The sequence below is a fragment of the Ahaetulla prasina genome, chromosome 3 (assembly GCF_028640845.1).
Source record: "Ahaetulla prasina isolate Xishuangbanna chromosome 3, ASM2864084v1, whole genome shotgun sequence".
Taxonomy (NCBI): Eukaryota; Metazoa; Chordata; class Lepidosauria; order Squamata; family Colubridae; genus Ahaetulla; species Ahaetulla prasina.
Window position 1 is genome coordinate 114,958,139 of NC_080541.1, and position 17,571 is coordinate 114,975,709.

Genomic DNA, 17,571 nt, shown 5'->3' on the forward strand with positions numbered 1-17,571 from the left:
GTTGGAGACTGGACGGTAATTTCCTAAAACAGCTGGGTCCAGGGAAGGCTTCTTGAGGAGAGGTCTCAATACCGCCTCTTTCAAGGCAGCGGGAAAGACCCCCTTCCGCAAAGAAGCATTTGTAATCCCCCGGAGCCAGCCTCGTGTCACCTCCTGCATGGCCAGCACCAACCAGGAGGGGCACGGGTCCAGTAAACATGTGGTGGCATTCAACCTTCCCAGCAACCTGTCCATGTCCTCGGGAGTCACAGGATCAAAACTATCCCAAACAGTCTCAACAAGACGAGTCTCGAAACTCTCGCCTGGATCTACCCAATTTTGATCCAATCCATCCCGAAGCTGAACAATTTTATCGTATAGATAACCGTTAAACTCCTCAGCACGCCCTTGTAATGGGTCCTCCCACCCCTCCTGTTGAAGGAGAGAGCGGGTCACCCGAAACAGGGTGGCCGGGCGGTTATCTGCCAACGCAATGAGGGAGGAAACGTAAGAACGCTTCGCATCCCTCAATGCCACTAGGTAGGTCCTACTATAGGACCTAACTAGTGTCCGGTCAGCCTCAGAATGGCTGGATCTCCAGGCACTCTCTAGGCGTCTTCTCCGGCGTTTCATCTCCCTCAGCTCCTCGGAGAACCAAGGAGCTGGTTGAGACCTGCACCGGGTCAGGGGCCGCAAAGGCACGATACGGTCCAAAGCTCCAGGCGCCTGGGACGGAACCAATGCATTGGTTCCGTCTCCCTGCGGTGGTGAGTAGCGGTCCAAAAGTCCAGATGAAGGAGGAAATGATCTGACCATGACAAGGGCTCGACAACTAAATCATTTAAAATCAGATCATTCAACCACTGGCCAGAGATAAAAATCAAATCTAGGGTGCCTCCCCCGATGTGGGTAGGGCCGTCAACTAATTGAGTCAGGTCCATGGCCATCATGGAAGCCATGAACTCCCGGGCCATCGAGGATGCCGCGCCAGTTGATGGCAGTTTGAAATTCCTCATGACCAACAGTCTAGGGGTTTCAAAATTATAGTGGAAAACAGGATGTACTTTCCCTAGAACGTGGGGGAGGTTGAGCTGAACTGTCACCAGGTTAATTACTTTCACTATAGGAAATGGACCTAAAAATTTAGGTCCTAACTTTTTGCTAGGCAGCCTTAGTCTTATGTATTTTGTTGACAGATAAACCTGATCTCCCACACAAAAAGGCGGTTGAAGAGATCGGTGTTTATCTGCTTGCTTTTTGTATGCTTCAGCAGCTTCCGCTAGTGCCTTGGTATTCTCCCAGCCTTTACTCACCGACTCCATCCACTCGGTCAGGGTCATAGAGGAGGGAGGCTCTCTGAGCAGTTCAGGCATGGGTACAAGGTCCATGCTGATGGTGACCTGGAAGGGGGTCAATCCAGTGCTACTGTGCACAGTGTTGTTGTAAGCCACTTCTGCAAAAAGGCAGTAAGTCCACCCAGTTTTCCTACTGTTAATCCACATAGCATTTATTGTTCTACCATTGGGTTCGCTTGTTCCACTGCTCTGTTCGTATTCGGATGAAAAGCCGAGCTAAGTCCTTGTGTAGATCTGGCCGATTTTAGGAACTCTCTCCAAAATTTTGCTGTAAATTGGACTCCTTGATCCGAGATGACTCGACATGTTATCCGTGTAGTCAGTAGATCTGTTTGATTAAATTTTGGGCAGTTTTTTCACAGGTTTGAAAATAAGTTGATTACTGTCCAAGTGACTGTATTTCCCCACTCTATGGGAGTTCAACTATAAAGTTCATCGCAATCTCCTCCCAGGGCCGGCTGGGGCTGGCCACTTGCTAGAGGAGCCCAGGAGGTTTCCCTGGTCTCATTTTCATGGCAGCATAGGTGGCACAGCTTTTCATGTAGTCCTCTAGATCAGCTTTCATTTTTGGCTACCAAAACTGCCTCCTAGCCAAATGCAGGGTTTTAAAGAATCCAAATTAGCTGGCCAGACTGGAATCATGGCTGCGCTGTGGTACTTCCAGCCTCAAGCTGGTGGAAATATAGATTCAAACCCTCCCAAGGCAGTCCGTCTCTTATGGTCAGGATATCTCTATCTACGAACCATGGGTCAGCTGGGAGCACTGCTTTCAGTACCACCATCAACTTGTCCCAGCTGGGATCAGGTTGTTGTCTGGCTTGGACCCTGGTGGTGATTTGTACTGCTGATTGCAAGGGGGGAATGATGGCATGGACAACTTCTCTGTGGCTATTGAATTGGGGTTTTCTCAGGGGTGAAATCTAAAAATTTTCCCTACCAGTTCTGTGGGCATGGCTTAATTGGTGGGCGTGGCCTGGTGGTCAGATGACTGGGTGGGCGTGGCCAATAAAAATAAATAATAAAAATAATAAACAAAGTATACAAAACAATAAGAGGTACCAAAAACCAACTTTCACACTTTACAACACAACTGACTCACGCACAATATAAAAGCAGCTGCACTTCACCCAAAATGGCCCCTGCAACAAACAGGAACCTCACACAACCACAAAAAGCTCAAAAACCAATTTTCACACTTTACACAAACACAACACAACACAACACAACTGACTCACACACAATGTAAAAGCAGCTGCACTTCACCCAAAATGGCCCCTGCAACAAGCAGGAACTTCACACAGCCACAAAAAGCTCAAAAACCAACGTTCACACTTTACACACACAACACAACACAACACAACACAACTGACTCACACAAAATGCCACATACAGCTTTGTGAGATTTTGTGTGTTTGTGTAGTTAGAGTGAAACACCACAGGAACACACCAAATCTCAGAAAGCTGCACAAATATTTTATTTTTTTATTTTATTTATATTTTTTAGATCAGGGGTCTCCAACCTTAGTAACTTTGTGGACTTCAATTCCCAGAGTTCCTCAGCCAGCAAAGTGGGCAAATTGAGTTGCTGACTGAGATGGATTTCAGGTAGGCAGCTTCAGTTGCTAGCTGATGCAACTGATGTAAAACATGGCTTTCCCAGCCAGAAAGGAGCAGTATAAGGTAAGTGCTTCATCGCAGCCCAGAATCTCTTAAAAGGAGGTTCTGGTGATGAGGAACTCAGCTGGGATTGCCAGAGGAGCCTTTTAAAACCTTTTTTTTACAACCTCTTTGGCCGAAGAGGTTATTAAAAAAAAACTTTTAAAGGGTTCTGACGATCTCAGCTGAGCCGCTGGATCCTCAAAGTCTTTTTTTACTTTTAAGGGCATGTTTTCGGCTGAAGAAAAACTGCTTTTAAAAGTAAAAAAAAAACCTCTGATGATGGTGCAGTTCAGCAGAGGCAGGGGTCGGGGCCAGGGATTTTTGCTACCCGTTCTCCGAACCACCTGCCACCATCACTACCGGATTGGGCGAGCTGGTCCAAACCGGGAGCATTTCACCCCTGGGTTTTCTCTATAGGGCATCAGCTAGTAGATTCTTTCCTGTTTGGATGTACTTCAGCTCGACTTTAAACTGCCTGAAGTACTGTGCCCAGTAGATTTGTTTGGGAGACAGTTTCCTGGTTTTTTTTAGAGCTTTGAGGTTTTTATGATCAGTCCAGACCTCGAAGGGCACTGTCAGGGTTCCAAGTAACACCCCCAACAAAATCAAACTCTGAGGCTTGAATTTCCTCAAAGCTAATTTTTATTAGAGATGTCATATTGGCCCACTGGGAAAACCTGAATCTGAGAGCTTCTGGGTTTTCGTCACCCAAAAGAAAGTTCAAGTCCTTGCCCATCACCCACATGTCCATCACACAAACCAATCAGGTACCCTCCGGAACAGAAGATACCTCCCCAGTCTTCTCAGCACAGCTGCAGGATAAAGCAGCCTTGACTTTTCCAACAAAAAATGTTATTCTGACTACATATCATCTTCACTCCATACAATCCCCCCACCCATTTTTCCACAGTAGAATTTGTGGTGGGCCTGAAGGCTCAAAGGTAAAAGATGTCTTCCATGTCTGACAGGCACTTTATTCCCTTCTAGGAAATGCCTCTAGGAGAGGAGAGCCCAGCGGACTCCATAGGCTTCTTTCTCCCAAATGGCCCACCTCCTTTTGGTCTCGATGAGCTTTTTCATAGCACTCAGAGAACTCATAGGCATAGGGCAGGAGCTGTCCTTGTGGGTCCTTCTATAGGAGGATGGCTGCCATGGCCATGTCACTGGTGCCAGCTTGGATGATGAACTGTCATTTTGGGTCCGGGTGCTGGAGGATTGGATCCTCAGCAAAAAGCCGTTTTAATTTTTCAAAGGCTCTCCGACAGTCCTTTCACCAGGTGAATGGTTGGTTCAGTTGAGGTGCTTCAGGGGGAGGTCCCGTTTTTAACAGTTCTGTTAGAAGCAGGGTGACTTCTGCGAAGGCTGGGATGAATTGTCCATAGAAATTTGTGAATTGCAGGAAGCTTTGAAGCTGTTTGTGGGTGCATGGGGGCTGCCCATCTAGCACCGCTTTCACTTTTCCTGGGTCCATTTCCACCCCTCCGCTGGATATTTGGTAGCCTAGATAATCTGGGGAGGTTTGATGGAATTCGCATTTTGACAGCTTTGGTTTAGCAGCAAGGAGTGTTTTCAGCACTTGCCGCAATAACTTTACATGCTCCCCTTGGAGCTAGGACCCCTTTATATAATGTTCATGCAGCACTTCATTGATTAATTGCATGAAGACTGCTGGGGTCCCTTGCAGACCGAACAGCATGACTCTGAATTGGAAGCTGCCAAGCAGACAGTTAAAGGCTCTTTTCCATTCATCTCCTTCTTTGATTCTGATGAGATAGTAGGCTTCCCTCAAGTCTAGTTTGGTGAACACCTTGCCCTTGGCTAAGTGGTTTAGCATGTCCTTCATAAGTGGGGTGGTGGTGGTCGGTGTTCTCCACGCACACGGCATTAATTCCATGAAAATCAACGCAAAGCTTCATCCCCCAATTTTTTTTCTTTAAACAGTACTGAGGCTGGATTTTGCGGATTGGATGAAGCCCCACACTAAGTTGGCATCGATGTACTTTCTCAGATCCTCCATTTCCTTGGGGGTCATGGAGTACATCTTTGGCTTGGGCAGCTTGGCTCTCGGCATGAATTTGATCACGCAATCTGTCATGCAGTGAATGGGGAGAAAGTTGCAGTCTTCTTCACTACAGATTCCCGATAGGTCCCGGTATTCCCTTGGCACTTGCGGGCTGCCAGGCAGTCTGTCTGTCGCAGGGGCTGTGGCTTGTGGCTCACTGGCGCTGTTGTGGCTTATGGCATCTTGGCCTTGGTCTGGCTTTACGGGAGGTAATGGTTCGATGCCTATATTTAGTTTTCTATAGCTGTCTTCCCACATGATGGTTGGTCCCCACTTGTCTAGCCATACGAGTCCTAGTATGATCGATTCAGTCATTTTTGGAGCTATGATGAATTAAATTGAATTTGGAGCTATGAATGAATCACCTCACTCAGTTCCAGTCATACACACACACACACACACACACAGACACACACACACACACACACACACATTGACAAATACACACAAAAAAACATTCAATGCATTTTTCCTGAACAGAGTATTGGCCAGGTTCAACATTTATACAAGTTTTAATTATTTTCCAACACATTTTATATATTTCACTTTTTGTTAGTATTTTTTCTCTCTACTTTTTATTTTCTTTCCTTCATTTATATTGTATACTCTAATCATTAATCAGATCCTTCCCCCCCTTCTCTCATTACTTCCTCTAAATTAAACCCTTTAGGTTCAAATCAATCTTTTTTCTAATATTTGACCCTAACTCTAAATCCTCCTATTCTCCATTACTCCTTTTTCACCTCAGGGGTGACTTTAGCCCCTTATGGGGCCCTCCAATGAAGGGATTTGGTGCGAGTTTGCGGAGTCCTGATTTTCGCATCTGATAGCACCACAACTTCAACTGGAAGTGCGGTTAGATGACCCTCTGGTGGCTCAGCAGACTAAGTCTGTCTGTTATTAACACAGCTGCTTGCAATTACTGCAAGTTCAAGTCCCACCAGGCCCAAGGTCGACTCAGCTTTCCATCCTTTATAAGGTAGGTAAAATGAGAACCCAGATTGTTGGGGGCAATAAAAGTTGACTTTGTATATAATATACAAATGGACGAAGACTATTGCTTAACACATTGTAAGCCGCCCTGAGTCTTCGGAAAAGGGTGGGATATAAATTCAAATTTAAAAAAAAGTAGAAAATGTTTGGCATGATTTACTCTCCTGCCCAGCAATGCATTTCTAAAAAATGCTCATAAATAATCTCTTCCAGAGTTTTGCCCAGTGTCAACACCAAATTGACTAGTACTTACCTAGGTCCTGTTTTCCCCCCAGTTTGAAGATAGAAAGGGTTTTAGCTCCAGAAAAAAGGTTCATATTCATCTTACCTTGAAATGAATATATTTCAGAAGGTCAAAGTGTTTGGCATACATCCGGAAATAGTCCATTATCTTTGAGTTGTGCATGTAGTTGGGAAAATCATCTAGGATGGGAAAGTCACTGAAGCGCATCATCTCTTTGGAGGTGTTGATGATTACAGATTTGTAAATATTAGCCCTGTCCTCCTCAAGATTCTCCTGCAACAAATAAAAATGTAGTTTTTGTTGCATACGGTTTTTGTTTTATATATATTATTTGAAATGTATTCCTGTTTCTCTGGTTGCTGGAAATTCAGTTCAGACTTTATTGCTCATTTCCTGTGTCTGAGATGATTCTAAGGGTTGAAGATCCACAAATAAATATACCAAGTTTCAGTATAAATATATGAGCACAGAAAGAGGCACATATGCAGCTCTACACCTAAATTCACAATCCCCTATGTATCCAGCCCTCTTATAGTCAGAAAATCGTCTGCCTATTCTGTACTCCATAATGTACTCCATAATAGTTGTAAACTTGATTCCATAATGGTTTAATGGAAAGCTGTAAATTTTGACAAAATTAGCTGCATGAAAGAGGCATTGGTTTTATCTGATATGCTCCTTCTTGTTGTGTTGCTCTTCTGATCATGTAGACTGAGTCAATCAGTTCTTTGGCCCGCCTCCTTAGGCTGTACCTGCACAGTTTTGATGAAGGCATAATGATTGACTTGACATTTTTCTTCGGTGCTGATTCTGTTCACTCCTAGACTCAAGACCGGATGGGGTTGGATTATCTTCCCAGCACAACGAGAGGAAGCGTATCAGGTAAGACCAACACCCCTTCTCCATTGTGCTGGTCAGATAATCCAAGGCATGGGACATACCAAAGCTGGCAGTCCTAAGGGAACTAATTGACTCAGCCTGCATGATCAGAAGAGCAGAGAACCTATGCCTTGGATTATCTGACCAGTACAATGGAGAATCTATCCTTCATCTTTTCCTTCCCTTTATTCTGATTTATGCATATTTCTATGATCTTCAGGATGCTTTTTGAGGTAAAATATATTCTTCATATTTCTAACTATGATAAATGTAGACCAAGTGGCTATGTGAAACGGTGCTGAGAGAATTGACAGCAATCCCTTGGAAGTAAAGCTTCAAGGTTATGGAGCATTTGCACTTACCTTGAACCTCCAGAGTCCCCCAATATCATCACTACTTTCAAAGCATACAGACTCCAGACCTTCTTCCAAGCAGCATTTGATGTTACAGAGTCCACTGGAACCAGCTCCAATAATTGCCACTCTTTTCTTTTCCATCTATTTTCCAAAAGCAGGTGTGTTAGCACCAAAGTGTTTTAAGTATCAACACCTGAAAATACTGTATCTTCAGTTTTCAAAAATACTTCATACTGGTAAGTCTTAAGCCTCCCCATTTTTCAAATCATTATTATAGTGTTGTACTGGGAGGCAGGGGGAGAAAGAGTTTTTCTCCAGCATTTGCCTGGCCAGGAAAAGACAGCTTAGCTTGCAAATCAGCACATCAGTATTTAATCATTGAGGTTAGAAAATAGAGTTAAATGCTTGAATAAATTCTAGCATTTATGGTGGTAACAGTGAGCATAAGAGCTGCATTCAACCTTTAAGATGCCCCTGTCAGATCTGCCCCAATTGGATCCCTTAGGAAAGAAAAGCCTTCAACTCCATTTGGTTAAAGCAAAATTCTTTTACTAAGGATATTGGTTGCAGTAAAGTCAAGCCAGCTCTGAAATTACCACATTCACTGGATACAAAAATAAAGTGTAGGTTTGCCTCTAGCCCATCCCCTTCCCCATGACCAGTCCATTTCCAGCCAACTGGAGCTTACCAAAATGTTTTGAGAACTTTGAGATGTTTGGGGAGGGGGTAATCCATATATTTTTCAGGGTGCCTGGCTGTGTGATGATGGTACAAACAGGATCTGGCCACCCTGGTCCTTATCACCTGTCATTCCCCCTCTCCCAATTTCCTATCATATACACACAAAGCTTTATTGCCCTTTCATCCTTCTCCCCCCTTTCATCCTTCTCCCCTCCTGCTTCTTCCTTTGATGGCAGGATACCTGTGAGGCCCCAAGGTGGGCCAGGCAGAGCTGACAGCCCCCCCAATTGCTTAAAGTGCCCTTGTAATAAAACATAAACAGCAAGCTGAATTGACCTTGAGAGGTGCTGGGGAGGAATTGGATAGGAACCAGTGGCTCACCATATAATTCATATTCATTTGCCTTATGTCAGATACAATATACCTAGCATGCTGATCTAGTAGGAATAGAGAAATAATAAAAATGTCACCCAGAAGGGTTCCTTGAAAACATGTCAATGTCAGTCTGTAATTTATATTGTATCTGCCTTTTTCTTTGCCTTGTCTTTATATCGTTGTAGACCAAAGGTATGTGAAGTGAGTCTCGGCTCAAGGCTGCTCAGATAGCTGCTGATACAGTACTTTTTGGGGTGTTTGATATACATTGTAGATATTTCCATGCTTAATAAATTTGTTATATCTTCAATATGATTTGATTGTTTTAAATGAGACTGTCAGCTTGCCTCCGATCAATACCCAAGAAAGGAAACCCCCGACTCCATATGGTAATGGAGAAAGGTACTTTTACTGAGTACGTCTGATGGTACTTGCTGCATTTCTTCCTGATTTGCTTCAGAGAAGCACGTGAGTAGAGTTGCTGTTTTAAGGAGGAATTGGGGGTGGGAAACTGCCTGCATTTCTTCCTGATTTGCTTCAGAGAAGCACGTGAGTAGAGTTGCTGCTTTAAGGAGGAATTGGGGGTGGGAAACTGCCTGCATTTCTTCCTGATTTGCTTCAGAGAAGCACGTGAGTAGAGTTGCTGCTTTAAGGAGGAATTGGGGGTGGGAAACTGCCTCCATTTCTTTCTTTCTCATTTTCATTCGCGCGAATCTAATCTAATCACTATAAATCAAAAATAGCAATAATATATTCAGGGTTGGTCCACTTGAGATTGTGATTTTATTCTATTCAAAATGACTGGCTTAGTTCAGTGCAATACTTGTTTTGCAGCTGTCTTTCGCAGTACTCTTTTCAAATTTGGGTACTGTCCTCTTTGTAAACAAATTAGCAGTCTACGTGGACAGATTACATATCTAGAATCTCTAATCTATGCTCTCCAAGCAGAAATTAGGTACCCAATTCAGCCATTCCAGCTGCTGTGCCATCAGCCCCCTCTACCACAAAGATCCTGCAGGAAAAGGGCAGTATGGACAACCGTGGGATCTGGCAGGGTGAGAGCTGTGAACCATAAACACAAAGCTTTTACAGTGTCCCAGTATAACAGATATAGTGCCCTTGCTGACCTAAATAGGAACACTAAAGTGACAGATCAAGGTAGTTGTGATACTGATAACTCAAACAATCAAGGGATTATGGTCCGAGATGAAGAACTTACTTTGGAAAAGTGTGAACCTACTTTGGAAAAGTGTGTATCAAGTATTACAGATACTTGATAAGTATCAAGTATCTGTAATACTAAGAAGAGCATGGTATCCAAAAAGAGAAGCCACCTTCTGATTGGTGATTCAATTGTAAGGGATGTAAATTTAGGAAAGGATATGGAGGTTTTGAAAGACGTCAGGTGTCTACCTGGTGCTACTGCCAGCAGAGACAAGAGGCGTATTCTTAAGATAGTCAAGAATGCCAGTAAGGATTCTGATGTTGATGCTATTATACATCTTGGCAAAAATGATCTGTCCCAAAAGGATGTGCTTTCTGTGCAGAATGATTTCCAGAGCTTGGGGTATGAACTTAATAGCATAGGTTGTAGGCTTAACTTTTCAGAGGTTTTACCAGTACATAAGGAACAAAAAGGTAAAGGCCAGCGTGTAGTGGAGTTTAATGTGTGGCTAAAGGAGTGGTGTAAAAGGAAGGCTTTGGTTTTATTAGTCATGATGTCTGCAACTGGTCCAATGAAAAACTGTACAAAAGAGATGGATTGCATCCATCAAAGAAAGGGACTGAGTTACTTAGCAATACATTCACAGATTTTCTGGATAAACATTTAAACTGAACAGTGGGGACAGAGAATTAACTGATACAGAAAATTCCTGTCCCCAGCAATCGAAAACTAAAAGAGTTATCAGTGCATGTAACATAGATGTCTGTATGGGTAAGACTATCAGCCCTGCTATCAAGCAAAACCAAGCATTTAACAGTGAGTGCCATACCACGTGCACTAAACCAACAGGTGGCAAGAAAGTAGGGGCAGTCAACACAGGTTATGTAGATAGTAAACACAAGATCAATCCAAATGGACTCAAATGTCTATACACCAATGCACAGAGTATGAGGAATAAACAGGGTGAATTAGAAATACAAGTAAATGAGGACAGATATGATATTGTTGCCATTACGGAAACTTGGTGGGATGAAACTGACAAATGGAACATACAGCTACAGGGATATAAATTATTTAAAAGAAATAGACCAAATAAAAGAGGAGGTGGAGTTGCACTATATATAAGAAATAACTACATCTCTACAGAAATAGAGCACAACAATGATGAAAATCATCTTGAATGTATTTGGGTCAATATAAAAGGGGTGAAAAATGATATTGCCATAGGTCTATACTATAGGCCACCCAACCAAACAGAGGAAGTAGATGAATTTTTTGCTAGTCAGCTAACTAAGGTATGTAGGAAGCACATCACAGTAGTAATGGGGGATTTTAACTACCCTGACATCAACTGGGAAACAAACTGTGCACCAAGTGGAAGATCCAACAGGTTCCTAACAAACTTAGCAGACAACTTTGTTTCCCAAAAAATAGAGAAAGCGACAAGGGGGTCAGCAATAGTGGACTTAATTCTCACTAACAGAGATGAAATGATAGAAGGTATTGAAGCTACAGGAACCTTGGGGGCAAGTGACCACGCAATATTGGAATTTGACATTAAGCAAATACAAGTAGTAGAACAAAGTCAAACTAGAGTCTTGGACTTTAAGAGAGCTAATTTCAATAAACTTAGAGAGAGCTTGAGAAGGATTCAATGGATGAGAATCCTCAGGGGGAAAACGACTCAAGAAGCTTGGGAAATTTTGAAAAGTGAGATTATAAAAGCGCAGTCTAACACAATACCAATGAAGAAGAAAAATAATAGATCTCAAAAGAAACCAGCATGGATGCATAAAGAACTATCTGACAAATTGAAAGACAAAAAGGACAAATATAAAAAGTGGAAAGAGGGGCAAATAACTAAGGCAGAATATCAGCAACAGCCCGAGCCTGTAAAGATGAAGTGAGGAAAGCTAAGGCTCACAATGAACAAAGGCTAGCGACAAAAGTAAAAATAACAAAAAGCTTCTTCCAACATGTTAAAAACAAGAAAAAGTCAAGGAAACAATTGGCCCATTGCTGGGAGAAAGTGGCAAGAAGATGACAAGCAACAGGAGAAAGCAGATCTACTTAACTCATATTTTGCATCTGTCTTTACACAAAAGGAAAAACAATCCAACCTATCAAAACAGCACTACAAAAACAGATTAGAAACACAAGTTAAAATAGGGAAGAAAATGGTAAGTGAACACCTGTCTACCCTAGACGAGTTCAAATCACCAGGACCGGATGGATTACACCCCAAGGTTCTGAAGGAACTGGCAGACGTGATCTCAGAACCACTGAACTATATCTTTCAAAGATCCTGGAGCACAGGGAGCTGCCAGAGGACTGGAAAAGAGCTGATGTAGTTCCCATCTTCAAAAAAGGAAAAAAACAGATCCAGGAAACTACAGACCTATCAGTCTGACCTCAATACTGGGGAAGATTCTGGAAAAGATAATCAAGCAACGAATCACCGAACACCTAGAAGCAAACAAAGTAATAACCAAAAGCCAACATGGTTTTGTCAAAAACAGATCATGCTAGACTAATCTTATCGCATTCTTTGACAAAATGACAAAATTAGTAGACCAGAGGAATGCTGTCGATATAATTTACTTGGACTTCAGTAAAGCATTTGATAAAGTAGACCATAACCTACTATTAGATAAAGTAGAAAAATGTGGGTTAGACAGCACCACCACCAGATGGATTCGTAACTGGCTGACCAACCGCACTCAACGTGTAGTCCTCAACAGAACTACATCCACATGGAGGGAAGTATGCAGTGGAGTACCCCAAGGATCTGTTTTAGGCCCAGTACTCTTCAACATCTTCAACAATGACTTGGACGAGGGGATAGATGGGGAACTCATCAAATTTGCAGATGACACCAAGCTGGCAGGAATAGCGAACACTCCAGAAGATAGGCTCAAGTTACAGAAAGATCTTGACAGACTTGAACATTGGGCGCTATCTAACAAAATGAAATTCAACAGTGAAAAAAGTAAGGTTCTACATTTAGGCCAAAAAAACAAAATGCACCGGTACCGTATATGTGGTACCTTGCTCAATAGTAGTACCTGTGAGAGGAATCTTGGAGTCCTAGTGGATAACCATTTAGATATGAGCCAGCAGTGTGCAGCAGCTGCTAAAAAAGCCAACACAGTTCTGGGCTGCATAAACAGAGGGATAGAATCAAGATCACGTGAAGTGTTAGTACCACTTTATAATGCCTTGGTAAGGCCACACTTGGAATATTGCATCCAGTTTTGGTCGCCACGATGTAAAAAAGATGTTGAGACTCTAGAAAGAGTGCAGGGAAGAGTGCAGGGAAGAGTGCAGAGAAGAGCAACAAACATATGAAGAACGGTTGCAGGAACTGGGTATGTCTAGTTTAATAAAAAGAAGGACTAGGGGAGACATGATAGCTGTGTTCCAATATCTCAGGGGTTGCCACAAAGAAGAGGGAGTCGGGCTGTTCTCCAAAGCACCTGAGGGTAGAACAAGAAGCAATGGGTGGAAACTGATCAAAGAAAGAAGCAACTTAGAACTAAGGAGAAATTTCCTGACAGTTAGAACAATTAATAAGTGGAACGACTTGCCTACAGAAGTTGTGAATGCTCCAACACTGGAAATTTTTAAGAAAATGTTGGATAATCATCTGACTGAGATGGTGTAGGGTTTCCTGCCTGGGCAGGGGGTTGGACTAGAAGGCCTCCAAGGTCCCTTCCAACTCTGTTGTTATGTTATGTTATGTTATGATGGCAGCAAAAGAAAAGCAAGATCTGAGAATAGGTGTGGCTTACAGATGCATATCCCCTCATTCATCCCTCCTCCCTCCAAAGGTCAAACACGTCTAGTCCAATACCTTTCTCCTCATGGGCCACGTGGTGTTCTTCCGATGTTATTCTTCTGTCTGATATGCAAAGTTTGTTGATGCCAGCGCGCGTCTGACTGTTTGAATTCCTCCTCCCTCCTCTTTTCAAATGACAGCCGAAGTGCTCTTAAAGAGCCACAACCTCATTAATCATGCATGACAACAAAGTAGCAATAAAACATTGAAGTAGGCAATAAACACTTAACAAAGTAATAAAACAGTTAAACACTAAGTAACTCAACACTGAAAGTAATAAGCGGAGGCTGACAGAGACAGATTTTGACCACACTATAGGCAACTTCCTTGAATTATATATTGCATGCACATATGATCTACCTGTTTTCTCTCTGGTCATAGTTGAGTCTATTGATAGCTGACTTCTACATTCAAATCCCATTATAGAGAATAGTGAGTGTAGAGTTTGACACTGGGAATCATGAGGAGTTTTTCTAATTTTTCTGTTTTATAATAATACTATGAATGCATGGCTATAAACTCAATCCATTCATTAAAGTTGTTAGTTGTCATATCATACTACTGATTTATCATACAAGAATTGAATTAGCAGTAAGTGGAATTCTGCTAGTAGATAGATAGATAGATAGATAGATAGATAGATAGATAGATAGATAGATAGATAGATAGATAGAGATAGATAAATAGATATAGATATATCTATTTATATCTATGACACACAATAGATACAATGACACACAAACTGTCATTTCTTTATTATAGTTACATCTTTTGGACGCAGTCTATCCATAGAAACAAACCTAACTGTCAACAGTGTGCTAATTTCTGACCGCATTCTTCAGAAATCTGGCGTATTTAAAATGTTATAACATTTTATGTCATCTTATAAATTATGGTAGTAACTAAGAACAAACTATCTTTTTTTTCCCTTTTCCTTTTCTGGATTGAATCTTTACACTCCTTAAGTGTCCAATTTCTGAAATCATAATGCCTCAAATCTCTGTTATGATTTAGGATAGAGAAAACATTTTAACGAAAGTTACCATGATTCAGGAGGTACTTCTAAATGCAAGAATCGATTGGGAAAAACCATGAAGAGTTAAAAAACTAAGTGGATGAGATGAAAGATGACATAAGAAAATTAGACGAGAGAATGGAAGAAATACAGGAGTGAATGGTTAAGAATGAACAGAGGATAAAAGCAGTGGAAGAAAGAACAGAGCAGATGGAAAAAAATTGGAAGAGAAAGAAAAGAAACTGATGACAAAAAATCGAGAACTTGAAGAGGCAATAACATTTCTGGAAATGGACAATTCCAACTTTTATTTGCAATTTCAGAATACCCAAGAAAATAAGGAAGAAGACCTCCTGAATCTTATGGTAGAGTTGCTGGCGGGTAGTCTGAAGATGAGTAAGAGCGAATTGCAACACGGGATTGATGAACTGTATAGGGTGCATACCAGGGGTTAAATGTAAAATTTGTTACTACTGGTTCTGTGGGCGTGGCTTGGTGGTAGTAGGTAATGTGACTGGGTGGGTGTGGCCAACTTTTTTTTTTACTTTTAAAAGCGTTTTTTCTACAACCTCTTCGGCCGAAGAGGTTGTAAAAAAATGCTTTTAAAAGCCTGTGATGATCAGGCAATTCAGCTGGGATCACCAGAGGAAAAAAGGCTTTTAAAGGGTTCTGACGATCCCAGCTGAGCCGTGCGATCATCAGAGGCTTTTTTTTTTTACTTTTAAAAGCCTTCTTCTGGCCGAAGAAAAAATGCTTTTAAAAGTAAAAAAAAAAAACCTCTGATGATCGCGCAGCTCAGCTGGGTGGGTGGGGGAGGATTTTTGCTACAGGTTCTCCAGACCACCTGCTGCTATCGCTACCGGATCAGGCGATCCAGTCCAAACCAGGAGCATTTCGCCCCTGGTGCATACTAACTATGCACGACGGAACAAATTGCCAAGGGAGGTACATATACGGTTTACTAAGAGGACAATTAGAAATAAAATCTATAGGAAAACCCGAGACACAACAATGACATACAAAGAAAAAGAGATTCTGACTCTTAAACAAATACCCAGAAGGGTAAGGGAACAAAGAAGGAGTTACGACTTTCTTGCCTCCCAGCTTATTAGATATAAATTTATGTTTAGGTGGCTGATTCCAGAGGGCTTGCTAGTGACCTGGCAAGATTAAAAAATTAGATTAGATACAATAGACAAGGCACAGGAGTTTTATGATCAGTGCTTAGCAATAGATGAAGAGAGGGAGAGTGGGGAGGAGCCAGAGGTAGAGCCAGGAAGAAGGAAAAGAGTCAGAAATAGAAGTACAGGAGAAGGCAGAAAAAGAGGATCAGGAAAGAATAGGAACAAGGTCAAGGACACAGCAGAACTGAATTTAAAGAAAAGAAACTAGGGCCATTAGTAGAAAGTAAATGGACGAAAAAATTAAATTAATCTCGATCAACATCAATGGCTTAAACTTTCCAGCTAAAAGAAGACAAATTCTAGCTAAATTACAAAAATATAATACAGATATCATATGCCTACAAGAAACCCATATCAAAAGACATTTGATATGGGTTTCTTGGAATTTATTGGAAGCTCCTAAATTAGGAAAACTTTATTCAGCTCTTGCACCACAAAAAAAGAGAGGAGTAGTTATATACATCAAGGATTGGCTACAATCGAAGCAAATTTATGCAGATGAGGAGGGAAGAATTTTAGTAACTGAGATAATGATAAGACAAAAAAAGATGACATTGGCAGCTATTTATGTGCCAAATATTGGACAGGAGAAATTTTATTATAAACTACATAAAAAATTAGCGGAATTGGAAAGTGAAAATATTTGTTTATTGGGAGATTTTAATTTGGTCATAGATCCAAAGTAAGATTATCGATCAAGGAAGAAAAATAAAAAACAGGAAGACATTACTGTCACCTTTTTTTGATATGGTGCAAGAGTTGAATTTAAAACATATCTGGAGGGAACGAAATCCACAAAAAAAAAAAACACCCCAATATACTTAATATACTCAATATACTCAAACCCACATGATTCATGGTCCAGAATAGACACGATTTGGACAGATTTGGACTTAAGTAAAAATACAGAGGAAGTAGAAATAGCAACTAATATATGGGCAGACCCTAACCCGCTGACAAAAGAAAAAGAAATGATAAAAGAAAAAAAGTATATTGAATGGATGGGAAAAGAACTGGATTTCTTCCTGAAGGAAAATTTAAATGAGGACACGATTTTACAGAACCTTTGGGATGCAACTAAGGCTTATGTCAGAGTCCTGACAATTGCATATGGGGTAAGGAGAAATAGAAAAAAAAGAAGGCAATTATTGGATTTAGAAGAAAAATTGGAAGAATTAGAATGTAAAATGCAGACCTCACCAGATAAGAGAATTAGAGAAGAAAGGGATCTGATTAAACATAAAATAAATTTGTTTTCCTAGAAGGAAATGGCCCAAAAGCTTAAGGCAATGAAACAGATACATTTTGAATATGCTAATAAGCTGGGAAGATGGCTGGCATACAAATTAAAAAAGGATAAGGAAAAAAGAGAAATAGTACAACTCCAGGATGAGGAGGGGAATATCCACCATAAGTTAAAGAAAATAAAGAGAATAGCCCACAATTATTTTGAAATACTATATACCGAGGAGAAGGTAGAGGAGGAAGATATAAAGAAATACGTGAAAGACAGAAATTTCCCAACAGTATCAGAGGAAATGAAGGAAATGTTGAACAATAGAATTACTATGTCAGAACTGAAGGCAGCTATTCAGAAACAAAAAAACAATAAAGCACCAGGACCCAATGGCATCCCCTCCAAGTTCTATAAGTTAGGGTTGTCACACCGGCTCTAGAAGGATCAGCTGCACGTTGTATGGGGAGCCTCCATAGCAGATGCACCGGAGCTCTGCAATTTCAAATGCTTCATGACAGGCGTGAGACAGAGATTTGAGGACATCCTACT

General features: G+C 41.4%; 1 protein-coding gene across 1 annotated transcript in view; it reads right to left on the reverse strand.

Moving 5' to 3' along the window:
- Positions 1 to 14,187, reverse strand: part of LOC131196387 (flavin-containing monooxygenase 5-like) — a 59,080-nt gene extending 44,893 nt beyond the window's left edge. The window contains exons 1-3 of the mRNA XM_058179163.1: positions 12,814 to 14,187; positions 7,534 to 7,668; positions 6,377 to 6,565 (exon numbers count right to left, since the gene is read on the reverse strand). Coding sequence (XP_058035146.1) covers positions 6,377 to 6,565; positions 7,534 to 7,668; positions 12,814 to 12,912 — 423 coding nt within the window. The 5' untranslated portion in view covers positions 12,913 to 14,187. The remainder of the gene's footprint in view (positions 1 to 6,376; positions 6,566 to 7,533; positions 7,669 to 12,813) is intronic.
- Positions 14,188 to 17,571: the final 3,384 nt, after the last annotated feature.